Source organism: Mastomys coucha, unplaced genomic scaffold (genome assembly GCF_008632895.1).
Source record: "Mastomys coucha isolate ucsf_1 unplaced genomic scaffold, UCSF_Mcou_1 pScaffold21, whole genome shotgun sequence".
In the NCBI taxonomy this organism is placed as follows: domain Eukaryota; kingdom Metazoa; phylum Chordata; class Mammalia; order Rodentia; family Muridae; genus Mastomys; species Mastomys coucha.
Window position 1 is genome coordinate 164,761,034 of NW_022196904.1, and position 17,633 is coordinate 164,778,666.

General features: G+C 36.7%; 1 protein-coding gene across 1 annotated transcript; it reads right to left on the reverse strand.

The window, feature by feature from the left end:
• Positions 1–3,995: 3,995 nt before the first annotated feature.
• LOC116101148 (tear acid lipase-like protein) lies at positions 3,996–16,660 on the reverse strand. Its single transcript, XM_031384816.1, has 9 exons — positions 16,561–16,660; positions 14,953–15,070; positions 13,756–13,954; positions 12,000–12,109; positions 10,668–10,804; positions 8,725–8,868; positions 7,306–7,377; positions 5,469–5,540; positions 3,996–4,827 (listed from the first exon to the last, which is right to left on the reverse strand). The coding sequence occupies exons 1-9, from the start codon at positions 16,657–16,659 to the stop codon at positions 4,579–4,581; spliced, it is 1,200 nt and encodes a 399-aa protein (XP_031240676.1). The 5' UTR covers position 16,660; the 3' UTR covers positions 3,996–4,578.
• Positions 16,661–17,633: the final 973 nt, after the last annotated feature.

The following is a 17,633-nucleotide window of genomic DNA, read 5'->3' on the forward strand; positions in this document are numbered from 1 at the left end:
CCCCAGAGTTCCCAGGGACTAAACCACCAACCAAAGAGTACACATGGTAAGACTCATGGCTTTAGCTGCATATGTAGCAGAGGATGGCCTTGTGGCATCAATGGGAGGAGAGGCCCTTGGTCCTCTGAAGGCTAGATGCCCCGGCATAGGGGAATATCAGGGTGATGAGGCAGGAGAGGTGAGTGGGTGGGGGAAGACCCTACTAGAAGCAGGGGGAAGGGAAATGGGATAGGGAGTGTGGGGAGAGGAAACTAGAAAGGGGAATAGCATTTAAAATGTAAATAAATAAAATAACCAATAAAAAATTGAAAAAAAAGGCCAAAGCTCTTAAGATTGACATAATTCTAAAATTACTTCCCAGCTTCTTTTGCTCTATGATTTATCACCTGCCAAAATGCTTCCTCCCATATATTGCTTCTCCAAATGTTTCTTATTATGTCATGAAAAGAGACAAACAGATTAATGACCCTAAATGTACTTTTAAAAACAATATAAATATGTCCCTCTGGTTTGCTTAGAAGCATTTTGGTAATCAAATTTATCAAAACATGTTGAAGTTTGTTGAGTTATAAAGTAAGAAGTCTTGACTTTCAAAGGTGAAAAGTCAAGTTCTAGAGGTAGTTTTTCTGTAAACAAACTAAGTATAAATGTGGAAGAAGTCTTCAAACCATTCAAATTAAATGTATTGGGGCCAAATTTAATGAAAACATCCAATAATTAATTAGAAAGGAATATTAACAGGAAAACAGCAAAAATCTTGCAATAAATGCTAACATGTATTTGTACACTTGATGCAACTTTGCATTTTCTCTTAAGAGGATGGCTGGCATGGGTGTTTTGTCTTATAAAACTATGATATAAATTATTTCCCTTTTTTCCTAGGAAGTAGTCTGGTGCACACATATATACACACATGTAAACACACACACACACACACACACACACACACACACACACAAGGAAATGAGAAAAATTACCTCACTCAACAATAAATAAAATGTTACACAAGAGAGTTAAAGAATTGTTGATGATAAGTTCAAAGAAGGCAATCTATCTGTCTTTCATTTCATAGCTCAAATCAGTAGGTCTTTTAAACAGAATTACTCACTCCCAGTCCCTGACCTATAATGAATATTTGTATTGATCACTAATTGGTCCAAGCCAATTTGTCTTCCTACTGCATTTTATGTGCTTGTAGCGCATAAAAGCTTATTCTATTGCTTTTCGTGCAGTCTTTACTTAATATTCTATGAGGAGAGAGCACATTCTATTCTTGATTTCAACTTTATTATATCTTTCTGGCAAAACAACTTAAAATATCTCCTTAAATTGACTATTAATTACTCTAGCTTCCTAAATTATTTGACTCACATCAGGAATTCTATAAAATCACTATTTAATCTAAACAGCATTAGTTCATAAAAGTTCATCTTCATGTTGATCTACAGGAAATTGTACACAATTTGGTGGGCTAATATGCAGGAATCAGTCATAGCAAACTATAGGCAGAAAGAATCTTTCTTTGCCCAATCACACCATGTCAGAAAGATGGGGACTACAGCAATGATTAACATGAGAAGGCACACTAGCTTCTAGAAGCAACCCTGGACCACAGCTTCTGGGGATATACCTTTCCAGGATTCACCCACTATAGCCATGAAAACTGGAGGGTCATCTATGGAGAGCTTAGTTGCCCATTGTAGCTCTTCTTGCATGGCATCTGCCAAGGACAGATTGAAAGTTCAAGGTTTTGTGGCTGGCTTCATATCCCAGTGCCATCACTGGAAAAACCTTGACTGATTACAGAAGATGGCAGGGTCTGGCTCCATATCAACCAGTGCTAGGAGTCTTTGTTAGGAACATCTTTGTAGATTCCAGTAGATTCCCACTGCACTGTTTCTACTTTGTCTCCTCTAATGCCTTCAGTTCCAGTTGTCTCTTCCAGCATTCTATCTCTCCATTCTCTTCCTCATCTGATGCTTCTTCTTCTCATTTTCACCTGCCCCAAGTCCACCCACCAAATCCATTCCATTTCTCCTTCTTTTGTGTCTAGTGTGAATGTAACTTGTGATGCCTTGGGAGGCCTGAACATTTCTGAAGGAAAATGGAAGAGAAGTAGAAGTGGGGGAGAAGGGAGATGGGAGCAGGGAACTGGAAGGGGTGAAGGGAGTGGAAAATGCAGTCACTTTGTAATGTATTAAAGAAGAATAAAAAATACCTTTTGAATATATATTTTTTATTTTTTATAAATTAATTTATTTTATAATTTACTCCATATTCCATTCCTTGCCTCCATCCACCCTCTGACTGCTCCACATCCCACACCTCGTCCAGTCTCCACGTGGATGCTCCTACCCCCCGCCTGACTTCTAAAGTCCTTGGGGCCTCCAGTCTCTTGAGAATTAGGTGCATTATCTCTGAATGAATACAGACCTAGAAGTCCTCTACTGTATGTGTGTTGGGGGCCTTGTATCAGCTGGTGTATGCTGTCTGTTTAGTGATCCAATGAAACAACCTAGATGCCCCATGACAGAAGAATGGATACAGAAAATATGATTCATTTACACAATGGAATACTACTCCACTGTTAAGAACTAGGACATCCTGAGTTTTACAGGCAAATAGATGGAACTAGAAAATATCAACCTCAGTGCGGTAACTCAGACCCAAAAGGACATGCACAATATGTACTCACTAATAAGTGGATATTAGCCAAAACAAAACAATAACAAAAAAAGTACAGGATACCCAAGATACAGTTCACAGAACTCAAAAAGGGCAACAAGCTGAAGTGTCCAAGTGAGGATGCCTCAGTCTCACTTGGGAGAGAGAAGAAAGCAATCACAAGTGGGGAGGGATGGAGAGACATGGAAGGGAAAGTGGAAGAGGGGGGAGTGGGGTAATGGGAGGGAAGAGGGGAACCTGATCTGGTACTGGGTGAGGGAAAAGGATTGAAACCCTGAAGGCCAGCACAAAGAATGGAAACAGGCAACCTCAGGAAATAGGTTGGGGGGACCCTCCAGAATGCAGGGCCCAAGGGACCTTAGATGAAATGCCCAACAATAGGGAGAGGGTCCTTATAGAGCTTACCTCTAGCAGGAAGACAGGGCACCAAGTAAGGGATGGGGTTGCCATCCCATAGTTATGTTGCTGACCCATAATTGTTCCTGTCTGAAAGAATTGCAGGGATGGAAGTGGGGAGGAACCTGAGAATAAGAAAGTCCAGCAACAGGCCAAGGGGACCTTCTTATCCTCAGGGATCAGTGAGGATCTAGCTCAAGGGGAGGCTCTAAGATCTGACACTATTACTGAGGCTATGGAGCGCTCACAAAAGTGACCTATCATGTCTGTCCTCCTAAAGACCCAGCAAGCGGCTGAAAGAGTCAGATGCAGATATTTGCACCCAACCAATGGACAGAAGCAGCCAACCCCTGTTGTTGAATTAGGGAAGGCTGAAAGAAGCTGAGGAGAGGGGCGATCCTGTAGGAGGACCAGCAGTCTCAATTAATCTGGACCCCCAAGATCTCTAAAAAATACCTTTAAGAAACAGACAACCACTTATCATTAATAAGTTGGCTTTATTCCAGAAATGTTATAGGGAAGATTTGACATATTCCAAGCTAATAAATATAATACATGATCCCATAAATGGACTAAAGACAGTAATCATGTGAACATCAATAGATGGGAAAAGGCCACTCATAGAAGTCTAATATTTAATCAAGTAAATGTCCTGCAGAAACTTGGAATAGAAGGAACTTAACACATGTACATGTTCACACACAATCCCACACATATCTTTATGATCATGTAAAAGATTGTAAGAAAAATGCACTTGAGACTGGCCATGGTTACTCTTTATATTGTCCAAAATGGGCACGTAATTATTACTTTATGATTTAAAAATCTAAATAGATTAAAATTTAATAATAAAATTAACATTGTGTGTTTGAATTTGTGTTCAATTTGTGTTGCAGGAAGAATTTAAAATACGATATTATTCAGGGGCTTCAAGGAATGATGAATCCTGTGAATAATTTTTAATATCTCATATCACCTTAAATATTTCCTCTTCCATCATGGCAGAGAGCACTGACATAAGTGACTTACTCAAACAGTGCCTGGTCCACAGAGGTGGTGTGACAGGGGAGGTTTACAATGACACTAGTGACTAAGACTTGTGGAGTCTAAGCAACAAGATTGATTGTCCTTCTAGAGCCTTGGTTCTAAAGTATAAAACGTGTTATGATCTGTTCTTCAGACAGCATCCTATCTGATATCACAGTATGGGCCAGGATCTTCCTTTATCAGTATTTTAGGGTTTCAGTACTGTAAATTAAAAGTAAGCCTTTTCTTCAGGAACAATCATGCCAAAAATATATAAACCTAGATTAATTAAAAACAGTCACAAGACAAAGTATTATCTTGATAGTCATAAATTTCACTAATGCAAGTGATCCAACAAATGAACCAATAGCTTTTTTAAAAAGAAAATTAAGGAGAAAAATGCCTAGCAAGAAAACATTTGCACTTATAAAAGGAAGAGACTTTAAGAAATGTTTAAAAACATGCAAAAAGCTAAAGCTTTCCATCACCATCAAACTTCCTAATAATTGTTAGAATTTCCTCAGAAACCTCTTTCCTAGCATTTAATCCCGCTATAAAATCAAGATGGCTAAAATCAGAAATAGTTTTATGGTATATGAGGTTGGAGATTTTGGGTACCAAATTTGCAACATCTTCTGGGTTAGACAAATAATCTTTTAAACCAGTAAACATGGCGATTGGAACCTTCACGTCTTCCACATTGTATACAGGAGGAGTAGTCTGATGGGAAATGACAAAGAGCAATGAGTTAACAGAAAAATTAACAAAAAATCAACAAAACATTAACAAAAATAGCAAACTCTTCATGGCTTATATTCATCTGTGACAGGATAATTGTAGCAACACATTTACTATGTCCATAGAAATCATTGACCTCAGCCTTTGTCAGGTAAAGATTGATCTTATTTTCATGTATTTGCTTACTTTAGTTTTGTTCCAGCTACTGTCTATGTACTCTATGCTGCTTTCTTTCCAGAATCCTCCCCTCTCAGTATCCTTATCCTGAGGTTACTGCTATGTGCCACCCCCCACATTATAGTGGTCTGTCATCAAAGCTTGAAATCATACAAGTCCCAGGTTTTCTAAACCTGGATCTCTACATGTGAAATGACTATATCAAACAGTGGCTGATAAATCCCACATAATTTTGTGAGATTAAAATGATGTGTTAGAATATTGTCACAGTATCATCATACAAAAAATAATGCTATTCATTTTGATTCCTCTCAAAGTTCTGTGCAGTCCCTTTTCCTATGAAATATCAAATATTCCACAGTCTTATTTAAAATCAAGGGTTAGATTTCTTAGACTATATACTTTTTGTAAGAGCCAGATCATTAAATCTGGAAGAAGAGACTTACCTGATTATAGTGTTGCATATTCAGAGATGGACTTCCCCAATCATAAGCCTGAAATACACCACTTCTAATTGCCTGAAATACAGAGAAAACATATTATTACTCACGAAGCCTTAGATTATGATAGAACCAACATTTATTGAGTTCTCTTGACTCTTTTTTACAGTAATGACACATTGGCCCAGATAAATGCCAAAAGATATCTTAATGATAGAAAATGTACTGCCTAATCAGTGGCTACTAAATGAAGTCCTAGATATTTACACATTTTATGAATAAGTATAAAAAGGACCTTGAATATATTTTTACTCTTATAACAGCTCAAACAAAATATACTTTACAAGTATTTTAATAATACTTAAACTGTACCAATTAATATGTATTTGACAGCAAGAAAAGTCAATAAGAAACTGAGAAAATATTTTTCATGAATGATAAAAGCTTAGTTATTTATAACTAAGTTTATATAGTGATGTGTCATTTTATGCTATATTTAGGTTTAGTAGTATGTAACAAATCTCATCTTATAATTTTTTAAATTATCCAATGTGTTTAATTATAAGAATCCAAAGTAATGCTTATAAGAAGAATAAAATGTAAAATCTCAAATTAGCACTTGTAAAAGTTACTTTACTACTCTATAAATCAAATGAATTCAAAATATACTTCAGAATAATTTGATTGCTCTTTGGATTAATATTTTATGTAATAAGATTTGTACCCTTAGCTGGACAGTGATGGGTACACACTTTTAATATTAGCACTTGGGAGGCAGAGACACACGGATTTCTGAGTTCAAGGCCAGCCTGGTCTACAGAGTGAGTTCCAGGACAGCCAGGACTACACAGAGAAATCCTGTCTTGAAAAACAAATAAACAAGCAAAAAATAAACAAAAAAAACCCAAAAATTTCTACCCTCATATATAATTTCATTTAAGTAATTGTTCTTTAATTATACAAAATACAAGACTTTTCAAAAAATGTTAAGATAGTGTTAAATTGAATATTCTTTGTATCTAAAAATAGAAAAACTTAAGAAATTATAATGATCAGGAGCAAATAACAGAAACTAATGTTAAGGGAGTTGTAGAATCTAGAATAGAATTTTGTCATCAAAGTAATGCAAAGCAACATAACTTAGGATGTAAAATAGTTTGATTTATTGATGATGGGATAATAGAATAAAAAATTCATACCATTGTGACACATGGTAAACAGTGTATGGAATTATATGGTATATCTTTGAACAGAATTGAAAAACAAAACAAAACAAAAAACCAAAAACATTCTAAGATGACTTGCTTCCTATTTAGGTACCAGTTTATCGCTTGTCAAAAGACATTAGTAGAATCATGTGATTCTACCCACATGTTTTGGCGGACACATAGAAGAATAAGTAGGTATAAAAGTTATACCTACACATAGTAGGTATAACTACACAGTTTACTCATAGACCTCAAGGGCATACAATTTCCACCTTCAATCAGTTCTGGGAAATTTATTAAATTTTGATGCTAATTGGATAGATAATATATGTATATAGATTTGCTGTTTGGAATAGAAAGCTTTTCTCTTTTAGGATAAAATGACCATTCTGCTTTTTTCATATATATATATATATACATATGTGTATATATATACACACACACACATATATATATATATGCAAATATATATATATATATATATATATTTGCAAAGGTTCTATGTACCAATAAGTTCCCTGTAATCTATCACTTGGATATACCCAGATTGCAAAGCCGACTGGAGAAAGATTTTCTGAAACTTCCACAGGGGGAGAGCCTCAAAAGCAGAAGGAAGGAAAGAAACATATTTGTACCTGACCATAATGTATGAGAATTTGAACTGATGTTCCTGCTAGACTGTGTGTTACGTACATATCCACTCGGCTCTAGGAGAAAATAAGACACAACATACATTTGTCAGCATTTAATTTCCTTTCATGGAAATAATTTCTTTCAAGCAAATGAGGCTGTATTATTTCCATATAAAAAGAAGAGTGGTTTTTGCAAAGGACCCACATTCAATTCTGAGCAGTCATATGGAGGTTCATAGCCATCTATAGCTCAGTTCACGGATATTCAATGACCCCTATGCGCATCAGAGTGTGAACAAACATGCATACAAGTAAAACACTCATGCACACAAAATAAAAAGATGAAAGCTACATACCTCCAATCATTTAATAATGAAAGTCTTGATTTTTTGACCACAGTAAGGAATCAAAAGATTATTGTTAAAAGAAGAAAGGTTTTCATTTTTAACCTTTTGAAATAAAAATACAATTACATCATTTTCACTCTCTCTGCACTCCATCCCTACCACTTATACTCCTTTACTCACTCTAAAATTTGTGACCTATAAAGTTATTTTTCTTTAATTTTTGTTACATATTCCTAAATATATAAATACAGCCTTCTCAAGCCATATAATGTTACTTGCATGTCTATGATTTCAGGGCCTACCACTAAGTTAATTAGAAATAGTGGTCAAAAATTTGTTGTGAGTGTCTCATTAGAGTTGACTCTAATGTTTTTTTAACATTACATATATATTTTGTATGTTTTGATGTTAACTTATTCAAATGATGTGATTTGCTATGAGGGTAGATGATTTAGCCAAGCTTAGATAGTAACAACATTTAAGTCAGTTCATTTACTTTCTTTCTTTTTTTTTTTTTTTTTCCGAGACAGGTTTTCTCTGTGTAGCCCTGGCTGTCCTGGAACCTACTCTGTAGACCAGGCTGGACTCAAACTCAGAAATCCACCTGCTTCTGCCTCCCAAGTGCTGGGATTATAGGCGTGCATCACCACCGCCCGACTAGTTCATTTACTTTTCATGTCTTAAGAATTTCTTTGTTAATGATTCATATTCTATGTCATAGTTTACGTAGAGCTATCCTTAATTCTGGAACAAAAGTGCTGAATGGAGGCGATTAGTTAGTTACCTGATGAATGACAGCAGATGTATTCACTGAACTGAGTGGAAGAAAAGGTGAAACTAGTCCATACCTGATACCGAGCAATTCATTCATAACTGGTGGACAACAGATCTTCTATGCTCTCATGGTGAGAACTTGGAATTGTATGCAAAGCACATTTTGATTTTCACATGTACCAGACTAAATGAATTAAAATTAATTTACCAGATAGAGTTGTTAACTTAGCAACACACACACACACACACACACACACACACACACACACCAATGATGAATTTAAAAGAAAACAATTCCTACCAGATTTAACTGCTCTACAGCATATCCATTCAGTGAGCCCAGTAGAGCAGCGCATCCGACATCGACCAAGTTAATATCGCATACATGTTTAGACAACTTACTGAAAACTACGGTAGGTAAAAATTCTTTTTCGCCAAAAGCAAGCTGAAATTGACAAATGTGAAGAGCCCTCTTAGTTTGAGGAAGTGTTTTGTCTGATAGAAGCATGATATAGGGAGTGAGGCATAAGACAAAACTACTGTGGTTACTGAACGGTGAATTGGTTTAGTTCACTGATTATGACATTCACTACATGCTTGGATAAAATGTGCTAGATTTACTTTTAGTCAGTTGAAATTAAATGTAAACTTCTGAGAATCATGAACATTGTGGGGTGTCAGCAATCTCTTTGTTTCTTTATGGGGAAGGATTACACAGGGTTAATGCCTGATGGACCTGTTGAAGTAAACTCTATATAGAAATGGCTCTATTTTGAAGTATGTTTAGCATAAAATGAAATCATGTCCACACAAAAACTTGCAAATGAGCAAACCAGAAAAAACACTGAAAATTGTCTGTAGTGGAATACAGCTTAAGTGAATGTGTTACTTTTACAAAACAGATTATTATTCTGTCACAGAAGAGGTTCCCGTAATGCTATACCAGAGATGAACTACTGATATTTATACTGAGATAGCCAAGACAGAGAACACCAAAGCACATGATCCCGTCTAGATGAAATGACTAAGATCAACAACTTTCGTAGACTCACAGGTAATTTGAGATGCTGGGGGAAGGAGACAGTGGCAGCTTCATTTAGAAATGATATCAGATAGTGTTAATTGAAACACACACACACATACTACACATAAAACAAGAGTTCTCAAAACTACATATTAGGCTGTGAGAGAGTGTAAGATGAAAAACATGACACTAATTAGCTGAGTGTTACATTTCACATCTTTTGCCCAAAGAGAATTCCCAGCTTTGTAATCCTTATAGACAAATGGAATTTGGAAAAGTTCAAAGCAGCTAAGGTTTCCATACAAGGAGGAGTTGAAATTCAAAGATCTTTATAGATTCTACTCTATGTTTCAGCTCTCTATGGACTGCAAATCTAGTTGAGGAAACAAACTCAAGGCCAGGCAATGGAACTGGAAAGATTCAGGAATACTGAAGGTTTGAGATAAGACTGTCCAAGTAGCACAATAATTAAATGTTTTAGTAGTGATTAGACTCTAGGCTAGTGTTACTAGCCTAGAGTGCAAAATTAGACTTCTGAAACCTTATATTCTGGCATTCTGTATTTATTAGTAGAATGATATGGAGATACTCTGTGGTAATAAAGCCAGTGACACAAATTAAATAGGGCTATGAGTTTTAGGCAAATTGTATCTTTACTAATTTGAAAAGGAATTATCTAAGTAGTTCTGTCTCTGTTTGAAGACAATGATAGAAAACTCGAAAGTGAAATACTAGGTAAGATAAACTACATTAGGAAACACTCCAAAAAATTATCTGATACAAAGTGATCATCCCTAAAATTATGTACATACACACAAGCAACACTGAATGGACTTAGTAGGTATGTATGTGTGTGTAATGGTGATATGTAAAGAGACAGTCATGAATTTTCAAGGGAGGGGGCACAGAGGAGTTAGAAGAGTACAGGAAGGAATGGGAAGGATGTAGACATAGTACTAAGGTATAAAATTCCCAAAAATAAAAATAAATTAATACAAAGCAGACAAAATATTAAAAAATATAGATAAAAGAAAATACATCCATGCTACAGAAAGTGCACAGGACAAATGCAGGCTGCCTGACTCAGAGGAGAGATTCACTGTAGCCATTGAGAGAAACGATGTGGGTGAGAGAGTACTAGACTGTACTGGTAGATCTCTTCTTTAGCAATCTTATTTTGAAAAGTGTGAGTACACTACCACTTCGAGCTCATCACAAACCTTGAAAGCTGTTGGAGTGTAATAAGCTGGAAGGCGCCCAGAACCTTTGACATGTTTAACAGTACGAACTGGAGCTATTAAAATGCTGAGTTTAATCTTTTCAGCCAGTTCTTGATTTGTTGCAAATGCCCCCAGAGCTGAAAGAAATAATATATAAAATTATATACATGAATTATATAGTTGCTGTTCCCCTCTTCTTAATATTTTCTGCATAGTTACTTTTTTTCCCATAGAGATTATGTTTGCTCTTTGCCAGTCATTTAAACATGTTCCTGAAGATTCCCTTAATTTACTCATCTCTTCAATTTGCTACTCCCCCCACCACTTACTGTGAATGATGCTGTTTATGATTTACCATTAGGGAAAAAAAGAGTCTGGAAGAGGGAAAATACTCTGTCTTTAAGAGATCTCTCCAAAAACTTCTGGAATTGTGTTACTTTGACATTTTCTTCTCTGGGCTGTTGTACCTAGTTTCCTTTTGTTCCACCTTCTGGCCCATGTGAATCTTGTTTACAATTTTTAAAGACTTATAGACAGCCTTTGTGTTTTTGCTTGCTGGCTCACATATTTCAGTAGTCAGACTGACCATATTTAAGGATCAACTCAGTACTTTTAAAAATTAAAATCTTCCCTGACTGTTGGAAAAGACATCTACCCAAAATTTCACATACTGACTCTTAATAATCTTAGTCATTGATACCTTCACATGTCCTCCCTGTAGCATCTCTAGCTCACTCACACAGGTACACACCTATATACAAATCTACGCATCTATCTACAATCATTATGTCTGTCACGTTATAAACTGAACAAATGGATACATTAGTTAGAAATATCTTCCCTAACAATCAGACAATTGGAAACACGTCCTTGGTTATATTTGTTCTTTGTACAAACTCAAACAAGATTAATCAAAGCTGTGTGAGTGCTGACAGTGGAAACAGATTAATAAAGCATTTTCTAAGAAAAGTGGACACTCCAATTTTCAAAATATACAATGCCATTTAAGAAAGAACAAACACACACACATACACACATGCACACACATATATCACACATGCACACACACACATACACAAACACACCCCACATATAGTGAGTTATTAGTCTCAGAAGTTCTAGGTATAGAGAATCCTAGGAATTCCTCACATATGTACTTCATTAAAATATTTTGTGCATTAGAGGCTGTGATTTCAACATTTGACATTTTAAAGCAGGCTCCAGCTGTAACCATCTGTGAGAGCTTCTCTGTGTTTTACAAAGAGGTGTCAATTATATGTCTATATTTGTATTCTTCAGGATACAATTTCAGCTTTGTCCTCTTTTGCATACCAATAAGGGTTCCTTGAGAATGGCCAATATAGTAAATCTGCTTTTGTCCTGTTTTCTTCAGAATGAAATCAATGGTGGCTGGAAGGTCATGTTTTATCATTTGATCATAACTGCAAGAAAACAGAATGGACAAAAAGTGATTTAGTTACTAACCAATAAGTAAATAATTTCTGTTTTAAATGATTTCTCTGTGTGATCTATGTGAAAGATGACATGGTTCACAAAGTGGTTGCAATTATCAATTACTATCCATATGTTCACTATATTACCACCTTATGATCACCATTTCTCTGTGATCACAAATTTCCCATGACATTTGGCCACAGTTTTATACATTGCACAGAACTGAGGTAGCATTGCTATGTGCTCAGTGAGTGAATTGTTAAACTTAATTCAGAGCACTTTTTGCCTTAGCGCCAAATTTCTAAAAATTCTAGGTTCTCCATATGAGCACTATATGATTTAAGATTTGGAAGGTGGTTGCAAAATCTCTTCCAAGATCCCACTGGAGGGGGGGAGAGAGAGAGAGAGAGGGAGAGAGAGAGAGAGAGAGAGAGAGAGAGAGAGAGAGAGAGAGAGAGAGAGAGAGAGAGAGAGAGAGAGAGAGAGAGAGAGAGAAAGAGAGAGAGAGAGAGGGAGAGAGGGAGAGAGGGAGAGAAAGAGAGAGAGGGAGAGAGAGGGAGAGGGAGAAGGAGAGGGAGAGAGAGAAAAGCTGCTAGAGGTATAAAGATGAATACATAAAGGAAGTTGATTAAACAAATTAATGAGATAGTATTCTACTACTCTGTGACACAAAGTGATCACATGTACTATTAACTTTCTCTCTTCTCACATGCCTATAGGTCAAAAATATCAACAAAAGTACCTAACAAAAATATCAACAGTATCAGCTAAGGAGGCAGTTCATTGGAAAACGATTGAGGAATGCATCTGATCTATAGAACCCACGTTAAAAAAAATCCAGGTATGATGTTGCTTACCTGTAATCCCAGCAATGCAGGAGCAGAAATAAGTAATTTGGCTGAGCACTCAGCCTATCCTACTTAAGATTCCCAAGTCAGACAGACACACTGTGTTTAAGGAATGACACTTGAATTTGTGCTCTGACCCTCACAAGAATACCTGTACATGAATATGCATGTTTCATACACATATACATGTACACACACACAAATCAGAATAAAAAGTAATTGAGAATGATTGTATACAAACGTCTACATTTTCCAAATCATTGTTTTAAATATATTAAATTTACCTCAATGACACAATTTTATACAGACATGGCTGAGCCCTTTGATAAGACTCATGAGCAAAGGCACTTGTTACCAGGCTGCTTATACTGACTTTATCCCTGGGATCAACATGAATAAAGGATATAGAAAACTTGCTTAAGTTGTTTCCTGGCCTCCAAACATACACTGAAGCATTTGCACACATGCATGCGTGCGTGTACATACACACACACACACACACACACACACACACACACACACACACAGCATAATCTTTAAAATAACTGGATTGATTAGAAGACTAGTATTTCAAGAAGAGCAAAATAGTCTATAATGACAATTTTATTATAATTATTAAGTGTAGTAATCATAATACAAAGGTCCAAACTATATTGCCCAAATCAATTTTCTAAAATCACTCTAAGTGAAATATCTTCAATTGAGTTCCCCAAAATTATTTAGCCATTAAAATATTTGACATTCTTTTAAGGCAAAAGTAGAAATCACATGGAATTATTCCCTACCTAAAAGCCCAGTATTCTTTAGAGTCTGTGTTGAGGGTCACGTGTTTCTTTGCCCAGGTACTTCCTCTGCTGCTGCCCAACCACACATCATACCCAGCATCTGCTAGGATGAAGGCCAGGCTGTTGTCTGGTGGATTTAAAACCCACACACCAGCAGTTGAAAACAAGCCATGGAGACAAAATACTACCGTCTTTGGAGCTGCAAAAACAATCATGAAAATGTTTTTCATTAGCATCTACTGAAAATGTAAGCAAGAACATCAGATACTCATAATGAAACAAAAAGATTTTGAAACTATCACACAGGGGTGTGCTAAGACTTCATTTCACTTATGTCAGTCAATGTTAATCAATATGGAACTGCACAAAAGAACAATCATTTCTACAGGATCTTTGTCTCCCTCCTACCTCACCCTCCTCAACCATAAATTTCCTTAGTATATCTGTTTATCTTTCAGATTTTATAGTTTGTAGTTATTTAAAAGGACTGGTTCATACCTTATAAAATCCAAGAGGCAAATGTACAGAAACACTAATAACTAAACATCTAAAGATTAATACACAGCTTCTTTTCTTTTCTTTTTTCTTTTTTTTTTTTTTTTTTTTTTTTTTTTTTTTTTTTTTGTTTTTTTCGAGACAGGGTTTCTCTGTGTAGCTCTGACTGTCCTGGAACTCACTCTGTAGACCAGGCTGGCCTCGAACTCAGAAATCCACCTGCCTCTGCCTCCCAAGTGCTGGGATTAAAGGCGTGCGCCACCACCGCCTGGCAATACACAGCTTCTTTTAAAACTCACTGGACTCTAAGAACATACAGGGCTTTTAGGTGGACATGAGAAATAATTCAGGTCATATGTAATACCACCTGGAGCATAAACTATGAATACTCATAACAGGAAACCAAGGGATCTCCCAGATGCAGTGTGCTTGAAAACTATTTAGGGCCTCAGAGTCCTCTGTAGAAACACATCCTTGACTTCATAGTGACCAATGAAAGCTAGGTTCCTTTAAGCCACAGTTTTATTCAGGGGCATCAGGGACCTCTGGTTGCTCTTTTAAAATTATTCCATTTGGAGGTTACTATTTAGTAAGTCATTGCTCAGCATGTCATTGCCTCAGGGTACTGGTGGCTTCAGTATTTATTTCACTCAGTTCTTAACCACTGAGCCATCTCTCCAGTCTATCTCACTCAGTTCTTACCTGAGCTATCAGCATTATCCTTCCCATGACGAATTCGGTCGATTGGAAGAATGTAACCATCATCAGTCACAACCTCATACTCTTCGCTTGGATATCCCCAGTATTCAATAATCTCACTCTACAAGAGAAAACACACAACAATGATTTTCATGAATCTTTTTTTTTAATACTTACCTTACTCATTTCTCATGACTCTTAAAATCGAATTACTTCTTCTTGGTATTAAGTCATCATTCTGGTAGCTTTTCAGATTGTAAGAGATGCAACAATTTAGAAAGGATGAAATAAACTAGTAGAGATAAAGCAAATGCATTTAATTTTATTAGTGATAAGAATAGCTTAGAAAATTGTACATAGATCCACCTGAAGACCCAGCTATGCTACTCTTGGACATATACCCAAAAGTTTCCCCATCATGCCACAAGAGCACATGTACAACTACGTTCATAGCAGCCTTACTTGTGATAGCCAAAAGTTGGAAACAACCCAGATGCCCCACAAATGGAAGAATGTATACAGAAAATGTGGTTCATTTACACAATGGAATTCTACTCAGCTATTAAGAATGTGGACATCATGAGTTTTTCAGGCAAATGGATGGAGTTAGAAAATATCATCCTAAGTGTAGTAACTCAGACCCAAAAGGACATGCATGGTATGTACTCACTAATAAGTAGCTATTAGCCAAAAAATTACAGAATACCCAGGACATAACACACAGGACCCAGGAAGGTTAACAACCTGAAGGACCCAAGTGAGGCTGTCTCAATCCCACTTGAGAGGGGGAAGGAAGCAGTCCCAGGGGCAGAGGGAGAGAAGGACCTGGGTGGGAGAGGAGACAGGGAGGGGAAGAGGGAATCATGATCAGGTATTGGGAGGGGGAACAGGACTGAAGCCCTGAGGGCCAGCAGAAAAATAGAAACAGGAAACCTCAGGAGGTAGGAGGCTGGGCAGATGCTCCAGAATGTAGCAGAGACCTGGGAGGTGAGAGACTCTCAGGACTCAAAAGGAGGGACCTTGGATGAAGTGCTCTACAGTAAGGAGAGGGAACTTGTAGAATTCATCTCCAGTGGAGGGACAAATGGAGGGATGGGGTTGCCATCCCATAGTCAAAGGCTCTGACCAAGAATTGTTCCTGTCTGAAGGAACTGCAGGGACAAAAATGGAGAAGAGCCTGAGAGAAAGGAAGTCCAGTGACAGGCTCAAATTGGGATCTAGCTCAAACTGAAGCCCAGGGCTCTGACATTGTTTCTGATGCTGTGGTGTGCTTGCAGACAGGGGACTAGCATTGTTGTTCTTTGAGAGGCCCAACAAGCAGCTCAAAAGTCAGATGCAGATACTAGCACCTAACCAATGGACTGGACAAAGCAGGGTACCCCTGTGGTTGAATTGGGGAAAAGCTAGAAGAAGCTGAGGAGGAGGGTAGGCCCCATGTGAAGACCAAAATCTCCCACTGTGGGGTGAGGACATCCTCTTGGAGATGAGGTAGGGGTTGGGGGAGGAGGTATGGGATGAGGAGCAGCCATGGGGAAGACTGGGATGGTGATGAATTCTGGACTGTGAAAAATAATTAAGAATAAAAAAAAAGTTAAAAATAGAATAGCTTACAACATTCATTTTAACTTCAGGATTCTTGTCTGGCCCAAATAAACAAAATATGTTTCCAAATACATGGATAAGGCACATTGTTCTCAGTAGCCACAGCATTTTAAACCTGCAGGGAAATAGTTATTGTTATGTGTAGCTAAAGACACGGCACTAACTCAGATTATTACATATACATTATGTCCATATGGAACCTTCCATAACTGAAAGTTTCCATATTATATAGTAAGAATCTTAGATGAACTCAATAATTTTAAAATGAATACTCACAGCAGGAAGCTATGGGACAAAGAAAAACAGATATAATTAAAGATCAGCATAATTAAAATTGACAATATTTTTATAAAAGCTATTTGTCTGACCCTTAGCTGTTCCTAAAAACTAAGTAATTCTAAGATAAATCCTCACTGATGACTATTTGACATTTATCCTAAAGGAGTAAGACTAGTTTATAATTTATTGGTTAATGATTTAAAGAAGTTACTTAATTCAAAGTCCTTTAGATTATTTGTATCAGAGTGTGGATAGGAGGAAAGATCAAAAAGTGATAACAGGGATGGATGAAAAGCCAGCCAAATGGATATCCACATGTTGAAGATGTAAGTTCTAAGAAGTCTTGTGTAGCCACCATCTCTTTCCTTACCTTCTTTCATAACTCTGTGTAGCACATGTATTCCATCACTGGTCTTTTAATTTCTAAAATGTGTGCTTTAAAAATGCACAATCATGAGCCATAAACATCTGTCTTCCATCCCCTATAAGCCTTATTTTAAAGTGCTATTTGAGTGTACAATTTTAACAACCACATATTTGTCAATTTAGGTGGACCCCACAGATAGCATCCCTGTTCCTGTCCCAAGCACAGGATATGACTTCTTTTCTTTCTTTCATTTTATTTTATGATTCAATTCCCTAATATCAAGATCTCAAGTAAGCCAAAAAAGAGATACTTTTTATTAGCCAAATAATCTTAGTAATAAAATCAGCATTGTAAATGTCAACCTTCATGTTGCACCCACTGTCTCGATACCATCTAAATAACATCTAAATAACGATTTACTGTTTTAATACTGAAC